The sequence below is a fragment of the Ascaphus truei genome, chromosome 2, assembly GCF_040206685.1.
Source record: "Ascaphus truei isolate aAscTru1 chromosome 2, aAscTru1.hap1, whole genome shotgun sequence".
Lineage (NCBI taxonomy): Eukaryota > Metazoa > Chordata > Amphibia > Anura > Ascaphidae > Ascaphus > Ascaphus truei.
This window is the reverse complement of record NC_134484.1, coordinates 234,297,328-234,325,279: the sequence shown is the minus strand read 5'-3', so window position 1 is coordinate 234,325,279 and position 27,952 is coordinate 234,297,328. Positions and strand designations below refer to the sequence as shown.

Sequence of the window (27,952 nt, the reverse complement as noted above, 5' to 3'; positions counted from 1 at the left end):
TGTATTATAATTCCCTGTACTGGTTTATTTTATTTTTTTTGTCTCTTTTGTAAAGTGCTGAGTACACTGTGGTGGCTATATAAATAAAGATATACATGCATACAGAGATGCCCTTTCCTATTGTCTGATTTTGCTGCACTTATTGTATAATTATAATTCCCTGTACTGTATTCTTTGTGAAGCGCTGAGTACACTTTTGGCGCTATATAAATAAAGACATACAATATAATACAATAATCACTAGGCAGCACTGGGATGAGTGAGGGCAAGTCTGCCCCGAAGAAATATGGCTGCTACATGCTTCACACCAGAGTTATCAGGAAGAGGATGCAGTGGGGGCCAGAAGTGACGTAGCCCGGCATAGGAAGTCAGTGTGTGACAGCGGCAGTGAGGCACCGTTGTGGGCAGTAAGAGGGTCTCCTGCGGTCACAGGACATGAGTTCCAGCAGCGGGGTGGCTGTCACCGTGACACATGGTAGTATGAATACATTACACTGACACAGCTGCAGAGGCAGATCTGCAAGGGATGGGCTGCATGTGCAATCCTAGGCTGTGTATGAGAAAGTGAGGCAGGTCTACTGCACATAGCCATGTTGAATACCATACACAGAATGTTGTATTCCTGCTCTTGTACTTCTGGTGATCTATCTAGGAAAGACAACTTCTATAGCACTATATCTTTTTTGGGGGGGGAGGGGGGGAAAATACTATGTTCATTGTGCGCTTTTACAGATGTCGCCGGCTTTATTTTACTTACTGGTTACGCATATGGCGTTATAGCGCAGAATATCACAGCGTTTCCATAGGAATAAATGGCAGTGATAACGCAGAGTATAACGGAATAATCCTTGGAAACGATCTCTATATATTTTTTTTAAAAATGTGTTTAGCTGCTGTGAGTATAAAACCGACTGTTTCCCTCCTAGAAGTGGTATATTTAATAGGTTAAATATAGCTGACTGACACGTTAAAAAAAAAACATACTTTTTTAATATATATATATTTTTTATTTTTTTAATTTAATGTTTAACTCCTCCATGTTAAATGCTTTGGAGGGTATTTACATCTTTATCTAATGTCTTTGGTCAGTGATCAAAACTAGACGTGAATTGTTGTTGATTTAGCCAATTAGGCCACCGTTTTTCACTAGAAAAACAGGTAAACATAAGTGGTTAATATGCTTGAATTCAGCAGACCTGGAGAAAAAGATTGCATATTCATTTTAACATAATGCAAATAAGTAAAACAATTTATAGGTGATATTTATAAGGAAGTTTTTTGTTGTTGGTTTTTTTTTTTTGTCGAAACCGGCACAACAAAATTACAAATAACTTCAGAGCTTGGTCCACATGCGGGTCAAGGGGGTGCCGATTGTCTGATGGGGTCCCCTTAGTTCTACTAAGATTAAAAACAAAACAAAAAATACACGTAATCTGGGATTGTTGCTTTAATTCCTCGCTGTTGTTTTTTACCTGCTACATGCGACTGTACCTCCGAATCACTGCATACAGGTTACACTGTATATAGGCATACCCCGCATTAACGTACGCAATGGGTCCACAGAATGTATATAAAGCGAAAATGTACTTAAAGTGAAGCACTACCTTTTTCCACTTATCGATGCATGTACTGTACGGCAATCGTTATATACGTGCAGAACTGATGTAAATAACGCATTTGTAACAGGCTCTATAGTCTCCCCGCTTGCGCACAGCTTCGGTACAGGTAGGGAGCCGGTATTGCTGTTCAGGATGTGCTGACAGGCGCATGCGTGAGCTGCCGTTTCCCTATTGGGCGATATGTCCTTACTCGCGAGTGTACTTAAAGTGAGTGTCCTTAAACCGGGGTATGTCTGTATTGCACAGTGCTTCTCATTGCAAGTTCTGCATTTAGAGCTCTTGCTCTGTTTGTTTTTCTGTTTCCATTTTATTCTAGTTGATTGTGAATAGCAAAATGTGTATTCTTGCACGCAGTCATCGTTTATGTTTTGGCTGAATTATTCAGATACATTTTGAGAAAGGAATGCTTTGTGAATCTTCTGCATTTTATTTTTTAACCAACTTTAAGACATCTCCTTATTGTCCTTCCCGACACTGTTTTAAACTAATAAAACCTGATGGTCCATTTGCGATATTGAGTGTCCGGGAGGTTAAAATGAAGCTTCCCCAAAGACCAGTGCTGTCTAAAGGTTATTGTAATAGTCCCCGAAGCTCGAGGTGAAGAAAATCATGATTGTTTTCTAACCCTAGATTACATGGGTTAAATTTGCATAGGCTTTTGTGGGAGCAATCCCTCCTATGACTGGTGTGAACACCACATGTCTGCGTGATTGCTGCCTTTATTTGCACCTAAATCCGACAACCATAAGTATTTGAAAATACATTTCTTAAGATAGTAAATATTAAAGTAAATGGGCCTTAAAGTGCAGAAGGCGCCCTATGGAGTCACAGTGGTTAGTAATTATAGGCAAAAGCTGTAAAATTCCGGGCATTGTTGAAATCCCTGCTCTCTGATTGGATAATGCCCAGAATTTTAACCAATCAATAATGGTCTGGAATTTTTGGCATCCTGCCAAGTTTTTCAGCCAATCGGCTTTCAGTTCTCATTCACAAAGAGTGAGATTTGCTCTTAGACAGGGGAGGTGATTGGACAGGAAGCACCAGCAAGGCACTGACTCCCCCCCTCCCCCTCCCTGCCTGCAGAGAGCTCCGCACAGGAGAGTGAGGGGAAAGGTGTGTGTGTCTGTGTGTGTGTGTTTTGTGGGTGTGAAGGGGACAGCAGTGTTTTATTGGTGTGTGTCTGTCTTCTGTTGGTGTGTGTTTCGTGGGTGTAGAGGGGGCAACAGTCTGTTTTGTTGGTGTGTGTGTGTTTTGTGGGTGGAGGAGGGGTGCAGAGTGTTTTGTTGGTGTGTGGGTTTACAGGGGGGCTGCAGTGGGTGTAGAGGAGGGGCTGCTGGTGTGTGTTTTGTGGATGTAGAGCTGGCAGAGTCTGTTGGTTTGTGTTTGTGTCTGCAGTGTATTTTTTGTGGGTGCAGAGGGGGGCTGCAGTGTTTGTCTTCAGTCTGTGTTTTTTTGTGGGTGGAGGAGGGGTGCAGGGTGTGTGTGTGTCTGCAGTGTGTGGGTTTACAGGGAGGTGTAGAGGGGGGCAGCTGCTGTGTGTTTTTGTGGAAAGAGAGGGGGCAGCAGTCTGTTTTGATGGTGTGTGTGTGTGTGTCTGCAGTGTGTTTTGTGGGTGTAGAGGGGGCTGCAGTGTGTGTGTGTGTATGTCAATGGGTGTAGAGGGTGGAGGAGGGCTGCAGTGTGTATGTGTGTCACAGTTTTGTGGGTCTACAGGGGCTGCAGTGTGTTTTTGTGGGTGTAGAGGGGGGTGGTGTGTGTTTGTGTGTTTGTTTGTTTTGTGAGTGTAGAGGGTGGAGGAGGGCTGCAGTGTATTGTATTTTGTGGGTGTAGAGGAGGGGGGGCTGCAGTGTGTAGGGGGGACTGCAGATTGTGTTTGTCTATATAGAGGGGGGCCTGCAGAGAGTGTATGTGTGTGTGTGTGTGTGTGTGTGTGTGTGTGTGTGTGTGTGTGTGTGTGTGTGTGTGTGTGTGTGTGTGTGTGTGTGCAATTTCCTTTTAATAAACTTGCAGTAAAAGCATAAGAATGTAGACAATCATGCTGATAAAAATCAATATGACTACAAAAGTGTATCTTTTTTTTTATACAAATGTAAAAAATAAATTAATATAAATAAGCCTACATTTAACCTATAATAGTAATAATCCCCTCAGAATGGGGCATTACTGACCAATAGTTCCCTGGCTGGGTTAAAGTCCCTCGGCTTCGCCTCGGGGCTTCAACTCTTCCAGCCAGGGCATTATTGGCCAGTAATGCCCCGTTCTTCGGGGATTATTACTTAAATATTGCCCATAATTCTGCGTGTCTGCTAAATTTGCACCTCATAATCTAGCATTGAGAAAATGTCATTGGGGTTGTCATGCATGACACACGGTTTAACTTCTGAGTCTCTAGCGCGTCTGAGATCAGATGCATTGTAAGGAACCCCAACCCTCTCTAATAGTGAGCATACATATGGAGACAAAGTGATGCTCAAATGCCTGGTCCTATAGTAATTGAGTCCATCAAAGACAAGGGAGAACACGCTGGGTTTAACAACTGAGCAATAATCCTGTAACACTCTAAACCTTATGAGAGGCTCTTAAGAACCCTGAAGGTAGGGGGTGAGCAATTGACTATCCCTCCCCTCCTCATTGGGTTAGCCTAAAGGTATGAGTACTCACATAAACCCCCAACAGTCTTCCTTTTGCATGCAGCTGTGTCCAAAGTCCAAACGATCCAAAAGAAGTATGTGCAGCGCACAACATGAGAGAGAGGCAGGTCTGACCAAAAAATAAATAAATTAATATAGCTTTATTGGGAACACATAAAATCGAGGGTAGTGGCCCTTCTACGCGTTTCGTGCAGGCCATGCACTTTATCAAGAAGTTCCACATCCTGGTACACAACCTGTTTAAATACAGTTAACTGCTGGCTTTGGCGCCAAACACAATTACGTCACTTACCGTAATCCTCCAATGTGCCACCGCATCCGTCACACTTGCGCAATGGCGCGCAACAAGGGGGGGGGAGGGGGAGGGGGAACGTCCCCGTATAAGCGATCAAATGACCCCACAGCATATGGAGGTATAAACTCACCCAATGCTGATAGGCGTCACGATCATCTCAGTGGAGGACCTCCCTCCCCCACGTCATCCCGCGCATGCGCAAGAAACGCGGGGAAGCCGTCAAGGACCTCCCCTGCTCATAGGTGCGCGTGCATCCCCACACAACCCCACACAGACACAATGGCCTGAAGGGAAAAACATGTGGACTCTCACTAATATTAATTATATGTATGGGACAATGATGATATAATATTGAGATGGGATTAATATAGAATGGAAAATTAACCATTTTCTTAGATGATATCCTAACCAGTGTATCTAAGAAAATGGTTACTTTTCCATTCTATATTAATCCCATCGGGGAACCGAGTCTTCAGAGTGAAAATCCAATATGATTCCCTACAATCAAGGAATTTACCTCATTAATAATTATATTTTCTTCACTGTTGAGTATACCAAACAATATATATTGAGATTTATTGCCACTTTTGATTCTCCAATCTCCGGGTCGTGATAGGATGCATTTTTTTATGAACATTGTTCATACATTTTATTATAGAACTCTTGATCAGTATTATATTTAATCTTTGAAGTGTGATAACAACATTAATGACAAATGCATTATTATGGTACTTAAAAGTCTCAAGAAATGCACATATCTGTACCTTCAGATTATGGAGGATGCCTTTTCCTCTTCTTCCTCTCTTGTTCATTTTCTTCTCCTTTTTTGTTTATTTTCTTCTCCTTCTCTGTATTCTATCTCAATATTATATCATCATTGTCCCGTACATATAATTAATATTAGTGAGAGTCCATATGTTTTTCCTTCTCTCTCTTCCACACTCCCCCCCCCCCTTTTCTTCTTCTCTTTTTTGTCCTGGAATAAACATCAACATATTCATCCCCATAAGAATGTTATATTATCATTTATACTAGGGTTATGGAAGTATGTATCATCATTAGTAGTGTGTCTTACACATTCAAGTAGAGTACATAGGTTATATATGCTTTTTATTAACGATTTTTAAATTTTTGTGACGTGTATTTAGTTTTAATGTGTTTTTTTTGCAGTCACTGCTGGCTTTGTCGCTTTCTTCACTATTGCGTCTCCATCTGTGGAAGATGCGCGCGCAATTTCTACCCCTCTCCCTACAGGCCATTGTGTCTGTATGGGGTTGTGTGGGGATGCACGCGCACCTATGAGCAGGGGAGGTCCTTGACGGCTTCCCCGCGTTTCTTGTGCATGCGCGGGATGACGTGAGGGAGGGAGGTCCTCCACTGAGATGATCGTGACGCCTATCAGCATTGGGTGAGTTTATACCTCCATATGCTGCGGGGTCATTTGATCGCTTATACGGGGACGTTCCCCCTCCCCCCCTCCCTCCCCTTGTTGCGCGCCATTGCGCAAGTGTGACGGATGCGGTGGCGCATTGGAGGATTACGGTAAGTGACGTAATTGTGTTTGGCGCCAAAGCCAGAAGTTAACTGTATTTAAACAGGTTGTGTACCGGGATGTGGAACTTCTTGATAAAGTGCCTGGCCAACACGAAACGCGTAGAAGGGCCACTACCCTCGATTTTATGTGTTCCCAATAAAGCAATTTTTTTGGTCAGACCTGCCTCTCTCTCTCTCATGTTATGCGCTGCACATACTTCTCTCTAATAGTGAGCCTGAGATCAGATGCATTGTCAGGCCGCGTTTATAGTGCCGGCGACGCGACCGATGACGTCGCCATTGGCGAAAGTTGCACTTTAAGTTTGAGCGACGTAGCTGGCAACAAGGCCAGTGACGTCACCAAGGGGGAGGGCAGAGTGCAATAGGCGCTCTGTGATTGGTTTGGAGACAGTCACATGTGGCGACTGTCTCTCCAAAAATCAAAAAACACTGGCTTTCAAATTTGTTGTCGCGCTTACTATAAGTGCATGCGACGGATTCAATGTATTTGTTTTGGCGTGATGTCGCCGGGCACTATAAGCGCAGCCTAAGGAACCCCAACCCTCTCTAATAGTGTGTCTGAGATCAGATGCTTTGTAAGGAACCCCAACCCTCTCTAATAGCGCGTCTGAGATCAGATGCATTGTAAGGAACCCCAACCCTCTCTAATAGCGCGTCTGACATCAGATGCATTGTAAGGAACCCCAACCCTCTCTAATAGCGCGTCTGACATCAGATGCATTGTAAGGAACCCCAACCCTCTCTAATAGCGCATCTGAGATCAGATGCATTGTAAGGAACCCCAACCCTCTCTAATAGTGCGTCTGAGATCAGATGCATTGTAAGGAACCCCAACCCTCTCTAATAGTGCGTCTGAGATCAGATGCATTGTAAATTCTTCTGTTTTTGGTACAATTTTCAAATAACCTGAAAATTGCAGTGAACCCTTTAGGGATGCCCGGAGGAACTGAAGGGTTCTTAGGAACCCCTGTTGAAAAAGCGTTCTACAGTGATTCGGACCCAGTTTCCTTTTTAATTGCATTACAGCTACAACTCCACATTTTAACACATTTAAGTGGTTCTTCATTGTTTGTTTATTTATTTATAAAATGTTTTACCAGGAAGTAATACAGTGAGAGTTACCTCTCGTTTTCAAGTATGTCTTGGGAACAGAGTTATGAAAACAATACTCCTCCCTCTGCTCTGGAACCTTTCCATCCTCCTTCAAACATGCAACAGTCATACCATTACTCAAAAACAGCAAGCTTGACCCTACCTGTCTTTCTAACTATCGACCTGTCTCCCTCCTGCCTTTTGCCTCTAAACTCCTTGAACGTCTTGTATTCTCTCGCTTGCTCCATTTTCTCAACACCTATTCTCTCCTAGACCCTCTACAATCTGGCTTCCGCACTGCTCACTCCACGGAAACAGCCCTCACTAAAATAACTGACGACCTCCATGCTGCCAAAGACAGAGGTCATTACACTCTGCTCATATTACTCGATCTCTCTGCAGCATTTGACACAGTGGACCACCCTCTTCTCCTTCACATTCTTCATACTCTTGGTATTCGGAACAAAGCTCTATCCTGGACCTCATCCTACCTCTCCCATCGTACTTTCAGTGTCTCTTCTGCTAACACCTCCTCCTCCTCTATTGATCTCTCTGTGGGGGTACCCCAGGGCTCTGTCCTGGGACCTCTTCTCTTTTCTCTGTACACACTCTCTCTAGGTGACCTAATAACATCATTTGGGTTTAAATATCACCTCTATGCTGACGACACACAAATATACTTTTCAACACCCGACCTTACACCTGCTGTACAAACCAAAGTTTCTGAATGTCTGTCTGCTATATCATCCTGGATGGCCCTCCGCCGCCTTAAACTCAACATGTCTAAAACAGAGCTCCTCATACTTCCTCCCAAACCTGGCCCTACTACCTCCTTCCACATTACTGTTGGAACTACGACCATTGACCCAGTAGCCCAAGCACGCTGCCTAGGGGTCACACTCGACTCCTCTCTCACATTCGCCCCTCACATTCAAAACATTTCTAAAACTTGTCACTTTTTCCTCCGCAATATAACAAAGATACGCCCTTTCCTCTGTTGCTCGACTGCTAAAACTCTGACTCAGGCCCTCATTCTCTCCCGTCTTGATTACTGTAACCTCCTGCTGTCCGGCCTTCCTGCCTCTCACCTGTCTCCCCTACAATCTATCCTAAATTCTGCTGCCAGAATCACTCTACTCTTTCCTAGATCTGTCTCAGCATCTCCCCTCATGAAATCCCTCTCCTGGCTTCCGATCAAATCCCGCATCTCACACTCCATTCTTCTCCTCAGTTTTAAAGCTTTACACTCTTCTGCCCCTCCTTACATCTCAGCCCTAATTTCTCGCTATGCACCATCCCGACTCTTGCGTTCTGCTCAAGGATGTCTTCTTTCTACCCCCTTTGTATCTAAAGCCCTCTCCCGCCTTAAACCTTTCTCACTGACTGCCCCACACCTCTGGAACGCCCTTCCCCTCAGTACCCGACTAGCACCCTCTCTATCCACCTTTAAGACCCACCTTAAGACACACTTGCTTAAAGAAGCATATGAATAGCACTGTGGATATTCTGAACACGATACATAAAGTTTGGCCCCTGCAGACGCACTTACCAGAACTCCCTCCTACTGTCTCTGTACGTTCTCCCTACCTACCAATTAGACTGTAAGCTCCTCGGGGCAGGGACTCCTCTTCCTTAATGTTACGTTTATGTCTAAAGCACTTATTCCCATGATCTGTTATTTATATTATCTTTTATTTACTTGATTACCACGTGTATTACTACTGTGAAGCGCTATGTACATTAATGGCGCTATATAAATAAAGACATACAATACAAAGGTTATAAATACATAATTACATTAATTGAACAGGGTTAAACATTGTAAACAAGACATTGCAATGCACAGTTAAAGGTAATATATGTTATAGGTGTAAGTAACAGTTGCAGAGCAGATTGATAGCTTTAGTTTTGAAAGAACTAAGGCCTGGGACATAGTAGGATGAGCTTTGCTGAGCCGTGCTGAGCCGCGCTGAGCAGATGCACTTACCCCCTGCATCTGTCATCAGTGCTTTAGCAGCCGCTTCCGCATGCGTGCGGATGCGTGCGGAGGCTGAGAAAATTTGCCGAGACGGGCAAGTTTAAAATTTGCTGCTCGGGGAAGCGGAGGAGCGGTCACGTGACCGCTCACATCCAATGGGAGCGAGGGACTAGCCCCGCCTCCTGACACGCCTCCGCCCCGCCCCCAAAGCGCGCTCACTGCCTCGCCTGCCAGTTGTGAGGTGCGCGGTAATAGTGCTAATCGGGGAAACTATCGCACAGAAACTCCCATTGACTTTATTGTGGGGTTCCATGCGGCAGTGCCCAATTCGGCACTGTTGTAATTTAATGAATAATCCCCCCTGAATCTTATGGAAGCCAACTTTAATGTCCTTTACATTTTGTTCGAGAATGTTCCGATCCCATTTTGGCATTTCATGTACAAAGACCGATCTTTTCCAGGCAGCGAGAAACACAAACTTCAGGTGGTTGCTCAGGAGGAGAATGAGGAGCCCACCCTACAGGACATGGCTTCGGCTGTAGAACATGTCACCGGTGTCCCGCTCACATCACAGAGACTGATATATAAAGGTACCCTGCTTTTTAATGCGCCTTTTACATTGTGCACTGTTTGCAAATATACAGTGGTCTCAGATGTGTAAAAGTACATTGATGTCAGGATCTACACAAATACAGTGCGAGGAGCGATATATAAATCGGCAATACAGGCACCTATTCAATTTCTGTCAATCGATGTACGCTGCGCTTCATTTGAAAGGAGTTGAACTTTTTTACAGCGTGGGGTAGGCGGTTTCATGGCTTATTGAATAGGAGTTATAGTTGATTTAGAGAGAGCCATCTTAGATTTGTGATGTCATTTGCAACAAGGCAAGTGCCAGCACTGTAAGACATTTTGGCGTGGCTCATCTCGCCGCTGGAAGCTGCTGCTGCCGGCCACTTCACCGCTAAGGTATGTGCCTTACCCTAAAACTCCCGATCCCAAGCCCTTACTCTGAAACCCCCTACTCTGAAACCCCTTAAATTAACCCCCTACCCGAACCGTTAAAATCCCATAAATTAACCCTCTATCCCGAGTGCTAAAACCGCTGACGCTTAATTTAACCCTGTAGCGTAAACGGTAATAAAATTTACCGTAGAATGCGGTGCCGGGGGTTCCAGCGGTGGATCGGCGGAGAGTCGCAGCCAAATATCCCATTGTGAGCGCCAGTGGCCGCAGTGCACTGATATTCCTCAGTAATCCTCTTGGGTTCTGTATATTTTCTTTTCTGGGGCATCATAACCAAGTTACTTGTCTCCACGAAGCAGTGTAAAAAACGTGCTACAGAAAAAGAGTACAGAGAATTTAGAGGGATATAATGCACTGCGGCCAATTTGATGCCCACATAATTACATCACAAACACAGGATGGCTACCACGTGAGCTCATTTGTAAAAAATCAAGGATAACACAATCCTTTTTTTCCCCCTTTCTTTTACATTTAATTGTGATTATTTGTCTTAATATTTTCCTTGAGTATATTTGTTAAAAGGTTAAGTGTATTACAATATACTTAATTACATTTAGATAAGATCCCAAGTAAGGCAGCAGTATTTTGATAACTGTGTCATATTCATCACCCTCGAGAGCACGTCCACCACCCAATGGGACTCAAAGCGCTTGCCAAGAATGAATGCTACATGCTTACCTAATGTCTCAGCATCTTCATTAGTGCTACATAAGCTCCACTTTAGTGCAAGATATTACTGCTGTGCTAAGGTAAGGGGATAACACTACAGCTGGTATTGTTAACTGTCTCTCCTGCTCTATCTTTTTTTTTTTTAGGAAAGTCTCTAAAGGAGATGGAACGGACCCTGTCGGCTCTGGGTGTCAAAAACGGTTGTAAAGTCATGTTAATTGGGAAGAGGGTAAGTGCAGACTTTTTTTATTTTTAAGTGTGTCTCACTTTTTTCCTCAAGCGCAACATTTCCCCTGACATTCCAGGGCACATGTACATATGTTATTATATCAGGACTTTGCGAAAGCGGTCATTTGTTAAGCTAAATGCAAAGACCGGAGTTTCATAGCTCTGGGACTACTTGGCTTTTAAACATTCTTAAGTGGTTTAATGTTTTTCTTAATTGGGAATTATTTCTTTGGATTCATAGTAAAGTTGGACCTTCCAGAACCCTTTGGATTCTGTCTTCAGAGGCAATAGATCTGAGTAGGCCTAAAAAAAAAAAAAACATACATGAAATCTATTTATGGCACTTCATTGTACATCACAATAAAGATGACAGGATGAGAACCATGACATTATTTCTGCAGGGTTGACAAATCTTATTTTGATATTGAACATTTGTTTTTACATTTTACCCCTCATCTTAAAGGAACAATCCATGCAATATTTAAATAAATCAGTTCTGTAGTATTAGATAATACTTACATTTTTTTAGTTAAACTTTTAATGCCATTTGTAATGAGTTTTAATGCTGAGCATCCTTTGATGTCTATAGCAGGCTTTAGCCCACCTCCCAAGCAGTGCAAGATCTTTGCAAAACTTTCCTGTTTGTGATCATTTGTTGCCAATATTTATAGAAGTTTGAGCTGCAAACTGTAACAATAGATAATGTTACCTTAATAATATAAGAATACATTGTAGCTGCTGAATTACACTGACTGAAGGATTGATTGCAATTGAAAGGCAGCCATTTAGTGAGCCCTGGGAAGAAGGATCTTTGCTTATTGATTACGGGAGAACGAATCGATCGGCAGCTTGGGTAATTCGTTTTCATTAAAGGTAATCAGAGGCTGCGTATATTAAAACAAAAAAAGATGATTTTTTTTTAAAGTGCTGCTTGCGTTGCCTCTTTAAAGAAACGCAGCTCAGATTAAACACAGCAAGGGATATCCGTACCATTGTATCACCCAAAGAAAAATCTGAGAAATGGCAACACAAAATATAGAAAAAAACTGTTCGATTTGTTTTTTTTTGTTTTTTTTGTACAGAACTGTCCGGAGGAGGAGTCTGAATTGAAGAAACTGAAAGATTTGGAGAAATCAGTAGAGCAAATAGCGAACAAACTAGAAGATGTTACCAAGGAACTCTCAGGCATCCAAAAGGTGCATTTTAGGATAATGACCAGCACCCAGCATAAGCTGCATCCCCACTGTGCTGCATACCACTAAAGGGAAGCCCATTCATTCTGTACCAGTTTAACATCGCTTTCATCATGCAGGAGATGGCATAGCTTTGCAAATGTGTTTAGAAAAACCGATGCACACACTACTTGTGGCTCTTCTATATGTACATGTTTTCTGATCTGCAGCAATACGGTTTCACTTGTTTTATTACAGGGTGGAAGCAGGTGGTGCTCGGTGCTGAACTGCGTTAATTTCAGCTCTGGGGACCCCCTGCTTCCAGAGATACTTACCTCTGTAGCTGCACCGGTATCTCTGCAGTTAGAGGAAACTGTGTGCCTAATGAAATGGCGGAGTTTAAAGTTCCCGCGTCACGCGGGCTAATAGTAAGCGGAGACGTCACCCGGGGCAGCTTCCTATTGACCAGCATGACGCAGACATTTAAACTGAAAAGAGATACCGGCACCCCCTACGGAGGTAAGTATTTCCTGGAAGCAGGGGGTTCCCAGGGCTGAAATGAACACAATTCCGCTTCAGAAACCCCCTGCTACAATTCTGTGATAAAAATAAAACCTTCATTGATGCTTTAAAGGAGCATTCCTGGTGACCCTTTTTGAAAATGTTGACGCTGGGAGTCTTTTTGAATTAAGCAGGGGGTCTCCAGAGCTGAAGCGCATTAATTTAAGCTCCGAGGACCCCCTGCTTCCAGAGATACTTACCTCCGTAGAAGGTGCCGGTATCTCTGCACAGTTTAACGGCCCCACGTCACGTGGGCCAATAGGAGGACACAAGGGATGACCGCACAGCTTCCTATTGGCCCGTGCTTCTACCGTCACCCCATTCCGAGGTAAGCACGGGGCTGAAATTAACGCGGTTAACGTGTCGCCAGGACTGCTGCTGTAACGATCAATGCTCTACACTATTCAAGTGTCTCTCCCAGTCATTTCAATTAGAAACATGTTGTAGCCATGTTGGTCTGTGATGTGTTTTTCTGCATTGAAGTAGGGAGTTAACGTTGAGCATGGCGAAAATAATGTTCACGTAGTACTGGACACTATATACAGTATATTTATGTGTGTGTATGTTTTCCCTTCCAGGGTTTTCTTAATAAAAGTCTCCAAGATGAAGCACTCGTAAAACTTGACAAGCGAATCAAGTCAACTGTGGAGCAGTTTATGAAAGTCTTGGAACAGATCGATTCCCTGGTGAGTGAACTCTTACCCAAGATGGCCAGGGATTTTATCCTCGTTGTGACATATAGCAGTGCTTTGAAATGTTATTTTTCTTTTGAGTCCTTTATCAGCTCATACAGTAAACGTTTTCTGCATGTTGGCTTTTGTGAGAATGGCTAGAATGAATATATCACTGTTTTTGGGGTATCGTGTATGTTTATGATGAGTAACACGCCAGGTGCACACACTTTCGTTGGAATAGTAGCTGGCATATGATGGAAAACCTTGACTTCATTGACCATAGTTTCTCTCTGTTTTCTGAAAAAGAAGTCCGCACCCCAACTCATATTTGGTGTATTGGTTCATAATTTTTTTTTTTTTTTTTTACAGGATGTGAACGGGGCTGAATCAATATTTTCAGCTCTGGGGACCCCCTGGTTTCCAAGATAGTTACTGGGTTTAAGTCTCCCTCAAGAGAAAATGGCTGACAAATCTCGGCCAATAGGAAGCTGCAACATCATCGGTTGTGGATTCCTATTGGAAAACCAGGAAGTAATAGCAGTCATTTTACCAGTAAACATCTCTGGAACCAGGGTGGTGGTGGTAAAAATAGTGCGGTTCAGCATTTGGAAAATAAAAAACCCGGTTCCAATCCTGTACCGAACAAAAAAAACAAATGGAGGTTAGTGAGGGTGTATTTATACTTGTAAGTTATTTTAGTAAATGTTATGGCATGAGACGGGTAGGAAAAACAGTTCACTTGTTTATTTACATGCCTAATGTAGTGCAGCGGTATGTAATGCACCTATGAACAATGAAAGGAGAAACAGGTGTGCACTGGCCCCAAAGACTTCTAGTGATATCCCAAAAGCCATGTGTTCTCCTGCTGTGCCGTGATCAACAGGGGTCAACTACAGCATACAAGGCACAATAATAGAGCATATAGAGAGACACAGTTAATAAAAATAAATAGTACTTTATGTAAGAAAATAGACAAGTTAAAAACTTACATATGTATATGATATTAAATGGTCCACCCCACACAGGGATACACAGGCACAGCTGGAACCTCTAGGGGAACAGGTGTTCTTGTATCACAAGCAGTTGAAATAAGAAAGTCAGCGCTCGTGCTGCAGATGTAAAGTTTGCTGGAAGCACTAATCCCCTTGCAGCATGTATGCGGAGCGTCTCCCCAGCTGACTCCTAAAGCAAGGTGACCCCCGGAACAGGGGACACCTTGTAATGACAAGAAAAGAGTGCACACAATGCGCACCAGTGATTAAAATTGGGTAGAAAATATTTATTAAAGCCAAAGATGACTGAGGGGATCCAACCCTACCTCAGTACACATGCACACTAGATCTGGGTAAATCTAACAAAAATACCCACACACAGAATAGGATGTATCTACTTAGACTAGATCTAAACACAGTATAACAAAAAATAAAAATAAATAAATAAAAAGACATGAATGTTCAAAATAAAGGATACATGGACCCAGATATATGCTAATAGTAAAGCTGAACAACTGCCTGATTCTGAGACCTTTCAAAATACGCATACTAGAACATCTGAGAAATGTTAAAAATATACCTAAAACTCTATCAAAAGGTATGCCTTTAACCCCTTTACTTAAACACTTGAAAGAAATTCACAATAACGATCCTAGCTGTATAAGATTTAAAGGATTGTTCCTTATAATAGGATTGTGTTCCTTATAATATCAGACAAGGAAATAGAGATCTTAATTTGTTGAAAAGGGAACAATATTGGATCTTTACATTCCAATCAAGGTGCCTGACTGGCTTTAATGAATTAATAGAACTCACCCCGTTTTTAAGATGAAATATGTTTTATTTTTTGCTGTATTTTTGTAGTTTGTATATATATATATTTCATTGTTGATCATTATTTCATTTTTAAGTGTCCCACGATATTTGTATACCAATATTATGCATATTTCGTATATATCAGGTTCCAATCCACAGCTCGGCTGTTGATGATTGGACAGTTATGTAAATACGCGTGAGTGACTCTGTGCGTGACCTCCTGACGAATCACGTAGTGCGAAACGCGTAGAGGTTGCGACAGGTCACTCTGCGAGTATGCTGTTAGGCTGAGACGATGCTTGCAGGAAGTTCGTGCGGTGGTAACATCTCTGCGGTGGCGTGGTCCAGACCCTTGTACGCTTACCAGCGGGACCCGCTCGGCACTTCAGTGTAAGTTCCCGTCTCCCCCTTTCAGAATCAGGCAGTTGTTCAGCTTTATTATTAGCATATATCTGGGTCCATGTATCCTTTATTTTGAACATTCATGTCTTTTTATTTATTTATTTTTATTTTTTGTAATGCTGTGTTTAGATCTAGTCTAAGTAGATACATCCTATTCTGTGTGTGGGTATTTTTGTTATATTTACCCGGATCTAGTGTGCATGTGTACTGAGGTGGGGTTGGATCCCCTCAGTCAACTTTGGTTTTAAGAAATATTTTCTACCCAATTTTAATCCCTGGTGCGCATTGTGTGCACTCTTTTCTTGTTCTTGTATCCCAATATAATAGAGTCCCAAACAAAGTCCTAGTTCTTGTTGGGGAAAGCTGTACCTCGCATGCAGTAGCTGTGCTGCCGATGTTGGCGCTCTCGTGGGTTGGATGACGTCGGGCATCTGTCGTCACAGCGTCTGACGTATCATAGAACGTGACTGATGAAGCGTCATATGACGCGAAACGCGTTGAGGTTTTGGTCATCCCGTTCTATGATACGTCAGACGCTGTGACGACAGATGCCTGACGTCATCCCCCCAACCACGAGGACCCTTACATCGGCAGCACAGCTACTGAATAGAAGGTGCAGTTTTTCCTAACAAGAACTAGGACTTTGTTTGGGACTCTATTATATTGGGATACAAGAACACCTTTTCCCCCTAGAGCTACCGGCTGTGCCTGTGTATCCCTGTGTGGGGTGGACCATTTAATATCACATATGTAAGTTTTTAACTTGTCTTTTCTTTTACATAAAGTGCTATTTATTTGTATTGACCGCGTCTCTCTATACGCTCTATTTTTGTGTTTTGTTTACCTATGACAATGACAATGACAATATTTTGGTGAATGCAAATCTAAAGGAGCAGGACATGTTTTTGTTGTTGTTTTTTTTAATAGTTGGGAAGCAGAGAGTCTCCGGAGCTGAACCCCGTTAATTTCCGCTCCACAGACCCCCTGATTCACGAGGGGCATACCTCTGCCGGTCGCAGCTCCGGCGTTTAAAGGCCCTGGTCACGCGGGCCAATAGGAAGCTGCAAGGGATGACGTCACGGCTTCTTATGGGCCCGCAGGACATTTAAGCCGCCATTATATTCCGCAAACACAGCCCAGCTGAAGCTGCTACCGGCACCCCCTATGGAGGTGACTATTCCGGGAAGCAGGGGGTCCGTGGAGCTGAAATGAACACAGTTTAGCTCCGAAAACCCCTTGATTTATTATATATATAAATATATATATATATATATATATATATAATATATATTTGATTATTTTTATATATTATATATTTATTATTTATATATTATTATTATTATATATATTATATATACCACTTGAGATTATATATATATATATATACATACATACATATATATATATATATATATATATATATATATATATATATATATATATACATACATATATATATATATACAGATACATACATACACAGGAATGCTGCTTTTAAGAGGTAAATTAATTAATACCATTAAATATTTAATTGAACAGAAACGTTTTTTTTAATTTAGTAAACACATTTTCATCTAGGACATTTTCCCCCTTACTCCTTGGTTTACAGGCAATACCAGATAATTTCAGCGACTGCAAGCAAAAGCGGAAAGATTTAGTGAAAAAAGTTCAGGTGAGCAGCATGGTTACTTGCCTGAGGGAGCACCTGGCCTGTTGTTTCCTTCACTAATTAATCATAAAGTAAATAAAAGACCATAGGGGTAAATTTGCTGAAGCATTGCGCCTTTTACTATGCAATTGGGGCAGGGACCTCCTTCCTAGTGGCTCAGTCTGTTTTAACATATACTGCATGTACTGTTTCGTCATACTACTTGCCCTCCCTCCCACATTGTACTGTGCTGCGGGATATGTTAGTGCCATACAAATAAGAGAATACCCTCCGTCTGTAGCTATTTAGCAGGCACACTGCATGTTTTTGGGTCAAGTAAGACCAGCTGTACCTACGACACAGTGTGTGGTGTGTATACATTGCATAGATTAGGGGAGGAATCCCATAGGAATTGCCCGGCAATTCCTTTATCCAGCCCGAGGAGAGGCTGCTAATTAAATGAGGGTCTGAGAACGATAACAATGATAATCATAATAACTGAGGTCTAATGAATGACGTGTTCTCGAATAAACCGATGATGAAAGAGGACCCCATTTTCCAGTGTTTCGTTTGGTATATAGTGTAACATGTTTCTGTGGTGCTACTATGTAGTGCAATTCAAAAGGCACTAAGCCAATGCCACCATCGGCGTGCATAGGGAGAATTATTTATTTATTTATTTATAAAATATTTTACCAGGAAGTAATACATTGAGAGTTACCTCTCGTTTTCAAGTATGTCCTTTCAAAGCTCTCATCTTGCCCTGTCAGGGGGTGTTTTTGTTTGTAAAATGAGATGCTTTGTTCAGAAGATGTGAGCAGTTGAAATATTAAATGTCTGGGAGGTCAAAATGGAGCTTGCCACAGAGCCCAGTGCAGTCTGAGGTTACATAGTAACTTCAAATACTAGAGGTTGAGAAAGACCCACCCCACCCCCCCCCCCCCCCCCAAAGAGCTGGACATGCTCAGGAGGCAAGATACTAGCATTATATAACTGAAAGTCCTGTTGGCTTCTAAGGAAGGGGCGCAGGGTGACTGCTGCTTTAGGTCCTTATTCGATGTGCTGTGAAGATGTCTTACCTGTGCTGGAGCTCATGTTTACCCCATTCATTTCCCTATCATGGAAAGACCACTACACAGCATATTAAATATATGCCTAAATGTTCACAATATAGAGGATTACACACTCGGGCTTGGGTGTGGCAGGGTTTAAAAATTGCAAATCATTGTTGGCTATGTTTTCTTTAATACATATTTTGATAAAGGAGGTGCCACTCCTTTTATAAAGGAGTATGTCAACTGCGGGGCTTACTTTTTTGAGCTATTGAATGCTTTTCTCACAAAGTTTCATCTCCAAACTTTTTCTGGGTTTCACTTGTGACTTTGGGCCAGTCACTTTATCTCCCTGTGACATAAGCACCAAAAACATAGATTGTAAGCTCCACGGGGCAGGGATCTGTGCCTGCAAAATGTCTCTGTAAAGCGCTACGTAAAACTAGCAGCGCTATACAAAAACATGCTATTGTTATTATTATATCACCGTTTTTTGCTCCGTTCCTGCCCCTCCACCACTGACTAGCCTATAAAAACATTGTGGGAATGCACTGTGATGACATTCCTATGCGCCCTGAAGCATCCCCACTGCCCCTCTATAGTCAGAGGGAGTGGTGAGCGCTGTTCTTTATCCAGCCACCTTGGAGGCATAAGGGTATTGAATATAGCTTGTCATCTTCAGTGGAAGTTTGACATGAGAGAAGGTGCCAGCAGCAGCCATGTTGTTGGGTTGAAGGTCACCGTGACTTTAGAAAGCAGCGGATGACGAGCGCAAGGCTCGTAGGCTCATGGTGATCTCTCTTATAAAAATCAACAAGAGAATTGAAAGAAACAGTCTATTATGATCTTGTCCTAAAGTCTGAAGCGGCCTGCGTTTTTTCCCTCTATAAACACTTGTTGCTTTGTGTTTTTTAGGGTCTCCTTGCCCAGTGTGACACAGTCGAAGGAAATATTGGTCAAGAAATGGATAAGCTGCAGTCTAAGAATTTGGCACTGTCAAAATAAAGGTTCAGTGGTTGTTAGTGTGTTAGTATAGTAAAATAATTGCTCTATGAGCAAGACAAGAGAAAGGAACTCTGCTCTTTGTTTTGGAGCACACTTTCAATTTTTATTTCGATGTATTCTGTGTGTGAGTAATAATAGATTGTCGTTTGTTGCTTGCGTCAGATCTGCTGCTTAATTCTCTTTTTGAAAGCGTTAGGAAAAAAAAAAGTAAGGTATTCCTACTGTTAGTTAAAAGTAAGGTACGTCTCGGCAGATAAATGCTAAAAACGTTTGCGGCCGAGTGGCCGTTTCTAAATGTTGTGAGTACAGCCATCCCCATGGAAAAAAAAGGAAATATTATGACAACCGCTATATTGTAAAGGTTAGCCATTTTCAGTTCTATTTAATAGGGGGGGAGAAATAATCAGGCTGTGGATGATTTTCATATGGCGGCACACTTTGATTTCAGGTCAGATAAACATATATCAAGTTAAGACTTCCGTTCCAACTCTGTGGGCAGGCCTGTCCCTGGGCAGTAAGCAGGGAAGGCACCATGGGGCGGTGGGTCTCAGGGGGCGATAAGAGGGAGAGAGTAGCAGCACTGACACTTTTCTTTTATTTTTTAAAATACGTGTAGGATTGAAACAGGGGGCCCCTGGAGCTGAACCCCATTCATTTCAGCTGCGGGGACCCCCTGCTTCCTGAGATACTTGCTTCTTTAGGGGGTGCCGGTATCTCAACTCAGGTTTAAGGCCCCCCCGGTTAAATGGACCAATAGGAAGCTGCATACGACATCATAGGTCCCTATTGGCCTATGTGATGGGACATCTAAACCTGAGAAGTAGATACCAGCAGCACCTAAGGAGGTATCTCAGGCAGCAAGGGGGTCCCCGGAACTGAAATTAACGGGGTCTCGGCTTCGGAGATCCCCTGCTTCCTACCCGTAAGGGGGGGGGGGAGGAGGATTTTAGGGAGAAATATTTTCGGGGCATTTTTTGTTTTTGGAGGGGGCTTTTTATATCTTTTTTTTCTTTGGGGGGATGGACCTTAATAGTTCTTGCCTAAGGGCAGCACATACCCTAGGGACGGGCCTGTGACACTGGGGCTGTGCAGATTAAATTGCGCTTGTGAGCACCTATGTGCTACCCTGAAATGTTTTCATCTGTGCAATCAACGGCAAAAATGGACTGCGCTAGGCGTAGTTTTTAGTATGCACTAAGAAAATGAGTATGTTTGTGCCCCACAAACAAGGAAAAAGTGCGTCAAAATGATCTGCCAAGTTGAACCTGGCTTAAACCCCAACAAGTCTGTTTTATATGGCTTGCGTTGAAATTGGTTGCTGTGCATCAATCAATAATGTATTTGACACAGCACAGAGGTTTCATGATATAGGTTAACAACATGTATTATTTTCGCAGTGTGGTTATTATAAATAATATTACACTGGTCATTTATATTTACGAACACTAGTTCTAAATAAAATAAAAAATCAGGTATTCAACATGACGCAATGCGTCAAAGAACAAACTATGCCTCACATGTATGGAGCCTCCATGCATAGGATGCACATTTTAAGAAGATTTGGACTACTTTGAAGCACAAAAAAATGTTGACGCACAAAATAATTTCAAATCTGATCTTGGTATATAGGCCCAAAGGATTGTTTGTGCCCCACACCTTCTGCAGGAATTCAAAGAGAAATGAAAGCAACTTGCGGTGTGTTGTTTTGGGTGACTTGAGACTTGGCCAGGACCTATAACTTCTATCAGAACCGTTTTTAGTTGTGACAGAGTGTCTAAAGGTACCATAGATATGGTGAAGTGGATACCACAGTATAGATTTGTGCATCCAGTCTGGCGTTCATTGACTTGAATGGAAGTTCAAGCTGGATCGGCTGTGCTAACCTGTATTGGCGATTGTCCCTTAATGGCAAACAGACATGTGTAGGCTGTGAGTTCTCCATAAAATGTCAGTATGTTCTTTTTTGCAGGAGAGTGTCAAAGTAAAACATTGTATTGGCTCACTATGCAATGTTATTCAAGGCTGCAAAGAGTGATCGAGTGGCTATGGAAAAATGTACCACTGACCGTCTCCCCAGTAACAGTGATTGGAATCAAAGCATTGTGACAATGATTGTATACAATTCTAATGCACATCTATTAGCTCGTTGCCTGCCGGCCCAGTGCGACTCCCTCAGGGACTTAACTCTGGCCCAGCTGCTGCAGATGTGTCAGAGACAGGAAATCCGGATCATACAAATATGTACATTACAGGGATGTAGAGCTGAGAACAAATGCTGAACATGCGTGCGAAAATGTCTTCCTCCGCGCCCCCTTCCTACCTCGTCTCCGGTGATTCTGACGCTGCAACGTCATGTGACCCCGCAGCAGCATTTGATGCCGCGTTGCCATGGCGACGCATCGCCAGAAGCCGCCGGGGTAAGGTAACTTACAGAGGCCCCCGCGCGTGCTCCCCGGCATTTACACCCACACTCCATAGCAGACTTCATCAATAAATAATGCTTGTTACCTCGTCATCTAGAAGCCTAAAATTAAAAATCAATTCCCTTTGAAAACCTAGGTTAGTGGTTTTCAACTGGGGTTCTGTTTTCAGGTGATTTGAAAATTGTACCATATACAGAATAAATTACAGTGCATCTGATCTCAGATGCGGGTTGGGGTTCCGCAGAATTTGACTATATAATTATACGGTTCCTTAACCAAAAATAGGTTGGAAACCACTGATCTAGGTGTGGCCTTGTGCATGAAATAGCTAGCCACAAAAAAAGCTATTCTCAAACCTCTGTTGTAACATTGAGTTTTTTCTATGGGCATTACTGTGAACGACCCCTTTTGCACATAAATATTAACAGCTCAACACGCGGATAACGGCATAGTGCTAACGGCCTAATGCTTCAATGCATTGTGATACTTCCTAAAAAAGGATCACGTAAGATGAGCATATACTGCTACAGTATCTCTCACTCCCTCAACCAGTGCAAAAAACCCAAAATGAACACTACTGACACAAGTTCTTTAACGATGACATCTGTTCTTTATTTAACTGCATTTAAACTACAAAGCTACTTGAACAAAATAAGATCACTTTGAAAAATCTAGATCCGTCTCTGCACAATTGACGGTGTTCTTGTGCAAAGGGAATATAGATTAAAAAGGTAACGTCACATACTTGTTAGAGACGGTTTTCAGGATTACAACTTTATATTTTGTCTCCTACAAAAATCGAGATTGGTGCTTAAGGGGTGTAAAAAGGGTTTTACTCTAGTGGTAGATAGTCAAATGTGGGGGCTCGTACTACTCACGGGCAGCCTAAATCCCTTAAAAGTCAGACATATGAATTAGGTAATGAATGCAGCACAGCAGCACTCCAAAGATATGTAAAATAAAAAGCAAGTTTATTACTCAGATTATCAATCCAACGTTTTGACTCTCACACTAGGAGTCTTCTTGAGAGTCCTGTGGGTTTACGTGATGAATACACTTGCTTGCTATTTTACATGTCTTGCTCCCTTCATTACCTATTTCACATATATTTTGTTTCATGAGATATGAATCCCCAATGTTCTTATTATGTATGACGTGTGTGTTTCATTAGAAGCAGTCTGGAAATGTGATTATCTTTGTTTTATTAGTTGAACTTGAACAAAAGTATGACATCCGTTGTCATCAGTTGATATTTATTCATTTGATTACTTGAAAGCTGCAAATTTCACCCCCACTTTCTTTCTTCTTTTTTTTTTAACCTGACCAGAACTAGGGGGATTCCTGTGGCCTGGTCCTTGGTTCCCCGAGCTCCAGAAACCCCCCAGTTACTGAGACATTTGTAGTGTTTGTGCCAGTTTTGACTCCAAAAAAAGACAGATATGGAGGAAGGACCACAAATAGAAAGTGGCCGCGTCATCTTCTGATAATGTTACGACTCTATTGGCCACTGAAGCTAACCATGCAGACATTACTTGCATGGTGGACACAGCTGCTCGGGATCAGCCTACCACAGACTAGCTTCAGGGACACCCCCAGGTCCGGTTAGGTAAAAAAAATAATGAAAAAATAGTGTGCAGGCGGGACTGCTGCTTGAAGGCACATGTGAGCGCTGCATGTACGTTATAATGGACGTTTAGTCAAATAAAATATATTACAGTGATACTACTATGACTAATAGATATGTTTGCCGGTTTTTGTTTTGCTTCACCATACCAGGCACTGAAATAGGTTTCTCCTGTTTTTCACCCACGTTGTTTATACATTTGTTGTACATTTTCATTGGATCATCAAATGTAATTGCTTGAATATTATGAAACCCTTTGGAATGGCTCGGTGAAATGTCATGGTAAAATGCGACATCTTTTCACACCTCTCGCCAACACTGTAGGTGTTAGATTGAAAGCGCCCGATAAGAATATGTAGATGTACAAGAAAAATAAAAGAAATAAAAACAAATGTGTTGCTTGTGTCTTCATCAAAATGTACTGTAAGTTTCTACTTAATAAAGCATGCCAAATCTGACTTGGACATGTATGGCAATCATGGAATGGAGTGACATGTCAGTATATAAAACATATACAGAAATCTTCAAAACATTACAAAGAAACGTGCCCATTCATTGTTTTTCTGATAATGTTAGTAATTGAATTTGAGTAGATAATAGTGGCACCCTATTACTGGCCCATGGGATGTTATGCTAGTGTGTATAGTTCTCACCTTTCACTAACAGAAGGGAGAACTGACAGACGCAGATGTGGAACTTCATATATCACAATATGTATACACATATATGTGCTTTGAGACAATCTTCCTTCAAATCACAACATTACACCACAAGCATAAAATACCTTACATGAAAATGCTTCTCAAAATGTGTTTTACTGTAAAAAAAACAAAAGGGTATTGAAATTGATTAACACTTGACATACTTTTTGTGACACATTTTGTAGTTAAGATAGAATATTTATTGTGAGAGGTAGCTGAATGTTCCCTTGCTATTTTTTGTAAGAATATGCTTAAAATGTAGTGAGGACCCAGTATTAAGGGAGTTGTAATAGTTTAACCTAAAGAGAACCAATACTACCTAATAAAAATAATATTTTTTGGGGTGATTTTGTTCTAATGGTTTTGTTATTTTTGTTTTAATGTTTTTGTTATTTTTGTTTTTAGCAGATCCTAAAAATTAGAGAGATTTTTTTTTTTTTTTTTAAATAAGTCAAATGTGTGAGACTGGAAAGGTCTACAAGTTGTAACTTATCAAATGTCCAAGTTTAACCAAGAGTCTGGAGAAATGGCCAGAGATAGAGATGGCAAAAAAAGGACTGGTAAAATCATCTAAATGATGTTTCCTTTTAAAATACAATTTATTTTTTATCCAGAAGGATCTTGCTGAGCTGTGTATTTGGACCAAGCACACAAGTAAATTGTGATGAGTATAAAGTGACACAAACCCTTCAAGGTACAGCAATGACGAAGAACACGTGTGCACATATTCACGTGTCTGAGACAGGTGCATAAACTTGCCTTTCCTCACAATCGCATGTGCTTCCACAGTGGCAAAGGATTCTGGGTAATGACAGGCAAATAAGCACAGTGTGTCACTTGCTTCTTAGGCTGAGATTATAGTCCGTGCAATGGCGATCGCGCGACAAGAACAAAAGGCAGAAACCCTATGAGGCCGCCCGTAGTGCGCGCACAACGGAGCGCGATGGCGCAACCGCGTTTTGAAAAGACATGTATTTTCCTGGGATGGATGCATCACGTGAGCGGTTCAACCAATCACGGCGACCCAGCTTGGTGACGTGTCCACCACGCCTTCCCAATCGCTGGAAACTGAATTCCCCCATCGCTCAGGCGAGCGGCTTGCTCGACGTCATAGGCATGCCAGTGCGGACTATAATCTCGGCTTTATCCACTTTAACATGAATTCCTATAGGCTTATGCCCGCTGTTTGACCAAAAAACTCTTAAGTATGGGAAAGACAGAGGAAACATGGCAAGATTCACACATCTCCAGTCATTTTTTTTTATATAGCTGAATTACCCTGATTAGCTGAAACTAATGGGAAATAAAAATATAGGCATGATAAAACTGATACAGGTGTAAACGTGATAAGTACATAAGAGGGAATTGTACTTTCCTGCTTGATAATAAATACGTTTGTTGGGAGCCCCTGTCCTGGAGTGACACTACGAGCTGACCTGACGTAGCAGGATCACATAAGAAGCCGTGGTAGAAGTGTAATGGTGTTAGGTGGTATGGAGTAACGCTACTTTTTAATTTTCACACCCAGAGGATCGCTACTTTTTTAATAACACCAGTTTACCACTTTTTATCACACGAGTACCGTTTTTATTTTCACACCGAGTACAATATTTTTACTTTCACACCAGTGTAACACTTTTTGTTGACACTGCAGTACCGTGTTATTTTACCATCAGACCAGAAGAACACAACTTTTTTTTGTTGTTAGAGAAACTGGTTTATTTTCAAATCTCTCATCTTTCTAAATTTCAGTACACGGCCCTGCCCCAGTGATTCGGCTTATTTGGCATCATAAGGGTTAATTAATAAGGTGTGTATATATGTGTAGTCCCCCCCCCCCCCTCTGGGTAGGGTGACCAGCCGTCCCGGTTTTGCCGGGACAGTCCCGTTTTTTTCATTCCTGTCCCGGTTGAAATGTCCCGGATTTTCTCCCTGACCCCGTTTTTTAGTTGGGTCTGCGGCAGTGCGCGGGTGTGGCGGTGCGCGAGTGGGCGGCGGTGCGCGGGTGCGCGAGTCGGCGGCAGTGAAGAGGAGGATGCGGCAGCCCGAATGTAAGGGGTTGGGCTTCTTAGTTGAACATGCCGGGCCGCAGGGGATTGGTGGAGGATACCGGGGGCGGGGCTTTAGAATGCTGGCCATCAGGGGATTGGATAAAAGTAGGAGCTTTCCTTTCCCTCCCTCGGCACCCCGGCCCTCCCTCCGGCACCAGTCTCCGATTCTTCTCAGCTTTCCCTCCCTTGGCACCCCGGCACTAGTCTCCGGCTCTCCCTCCCCCCGGCACCCGTCTCCGGCTCTCCCTCCCCCCAGCACTCTGGCTCTCCCTCCCTCCGGCACCCCAGCACTCCCTCCGGCACCCCAGCACTCCCTCCACCCTCCCTCCGGCACTCGCTCCCTGGCTCACTATCCCCCCAGCACCCTGGCTCGCTTTCCCCCACCCAGAGCCCGCTCACAGCCGCTCATGGCACTTCCTGTGCCTGCTGTTAGTGAGCGCCGCCTCCGCCGAACCCGCAGTCGCCTGAGGTAGGAGAGATGGGAGCTGCAAGGGTAGGGGGGGGAGAGATGGGAGCTGCAAGGGTAGGGGGGGAGAGATGGGAGCTGCAAAGGGAGGGGGGGGAGAGATGGGAGCTGCAGAGGGTGGGGGGGAAAGAGATGGGAGCTGCAAGGGGGTGGGGGGGCAGAGATGAGAGCTGCAGGGGGGGGAGAGATGGGAGCTTCAGGGGGAGAGAGATGGGAGCTGCAGGGGGGGAGAGAGATGGGAGAGATGGGAGATGCAGGGGGGGGAGAGATGGGAGATGCAGGCAGGGAGAGAGATGGAAGATGCAGGGGGGAAGAGAGATGGGAGATGCAGGGGGGGAGAGAGATGGGAGATGCAGGGGGGGAGAGAGATGGGAGATGCAGGGGGGGAGAGAGATGGGAGATGCAGGGGGGGAGAGAGATGGGAGATGCAGGGGGGGAGAGAGATGGGAGATGTGGGGGGGAGAGAGATGGGAGATGCAAGGGGGTGGGGGGGCAGAGATGAGAGCTGCAGGGGGGGGAGAGATGGGAGCTTCGGGAGGAGAGATGGGAGCTTCAGGGGGAGAGAGATGGGAGCTGCAGGGGGGGGAGAGAGATGGGAGAGATGGGAGATGCAGGGGGGGGAGAGATGGGAGATGCAGGCAGGGAGAGAGATGGAAGATGCAGGGGGGAAGAGAGATGGGAGATGCAGGGGGGGAGAGAGATGGGAGATGCAGGGGGGGAGAGAGATGGGAGATGCAGGGGGGGAGAGAGATGGGAGATGCAGGGGGGGAGAGAGATGGGAGATGCAGGGGGGGAGAGAGATGGGAGATGTGGGGGGGAGAGAGATGGGAGATGCAGGGGAGGAGAGAGATGGGAGATGCAAGGGGGAAAGATGGGAGATGGGGGGGGGGAGAGATGGGAGATGTGTGGGGTGGGTATATGGGGATGATGATAATGATGATGTTTTTACCTGTGCGGCCCAATTTTTTTAAATATGTGTGGGGGGTTGGGGCTCTTTTTAATATGTATCGGCAGGGCGGGTATTTTTATTATGTGTTGCGGGGTGGGGTTTTTTGGTATGTATTTTGTGGGGGGATTGAGTGAGCAGAGTGGGGTAATTGATGGAAGGTAGGGGCGAGTGGGAGGGGGGTAGTGAGTGAGACGGAGGGGAGAGCGAAATTCATGGGTAGAGGGTGGGAAATAGAGGGGGCTCCTGAGGTGTGAAATTAACCTAAGGCCGCGCTTATAATGCGTGCGACGGTTGACGTCACCCG

At 43.4% G+C, this 27,952-nt stretch overlaps 1 protein-coding gene across 2 annotated transcripts; it reads left to right on the top strand.

Moving 5' to 3' along the window:
- The first annotated feature begins 344 nt into the window (after positions 1-344).
- BAG1 (BAG cochaperone 1) lies at positions 345-23,873 on the top strand. Of its 2 annotated transcripts, XM_075585968.1 has the most exons (8): positions 345-475; positions 9,651-9,779; positions 11,031-11,113; positions 12,195-12,308; positions 13,424-13,531; positions 17,339-17,401; positions 19,345-19,436; positions 21,404-23,873. In XM_075585968.1, exons 1-7 carry the CDS (start codon positions 436-438, stop codon positions 19,432-19,434), a joined length of 627 nt encoding a protein of 208 aa, XP_075442083.1. In that variant the 5' UTR covers positions 345-435; the 3' UTR covers positions 19,435-19,436; positions 21,404-23,873. The 2 variants fall into 2 exon arrangements, with proteins under 2 accessions (XP_075442083.1, XP_075442082.1); XM_075585967.1 differs by having other exon boundaries at positions 19,345-23,873.
- The last annotated feature ends 4,079 nt before the right edge of the window (positions 23,874-27,952 follow it).

Coding starts and splice junctions, on each gene's coding strand:
- BAG1 (XM_075585968.1), top strand. CDS start 436: ATGAGTTCCAGCAGCGGGGTGGCTGTCACCGTGACACATG. Junction 476..9,650: donor GGCTGTCACCGTGACACATG/GTAGTATGAATA, acceptor GATCTTTTCCAG/GCAGCGAGAAACACAAACTT. Junction 17,402..19,344: donor ATTTAGTGAAAAAAGTTCAG/GTGAGCAGCATG, acceptor TGTGTTTTTTAG/GGTCTCCTTGCCCAGTGTGA.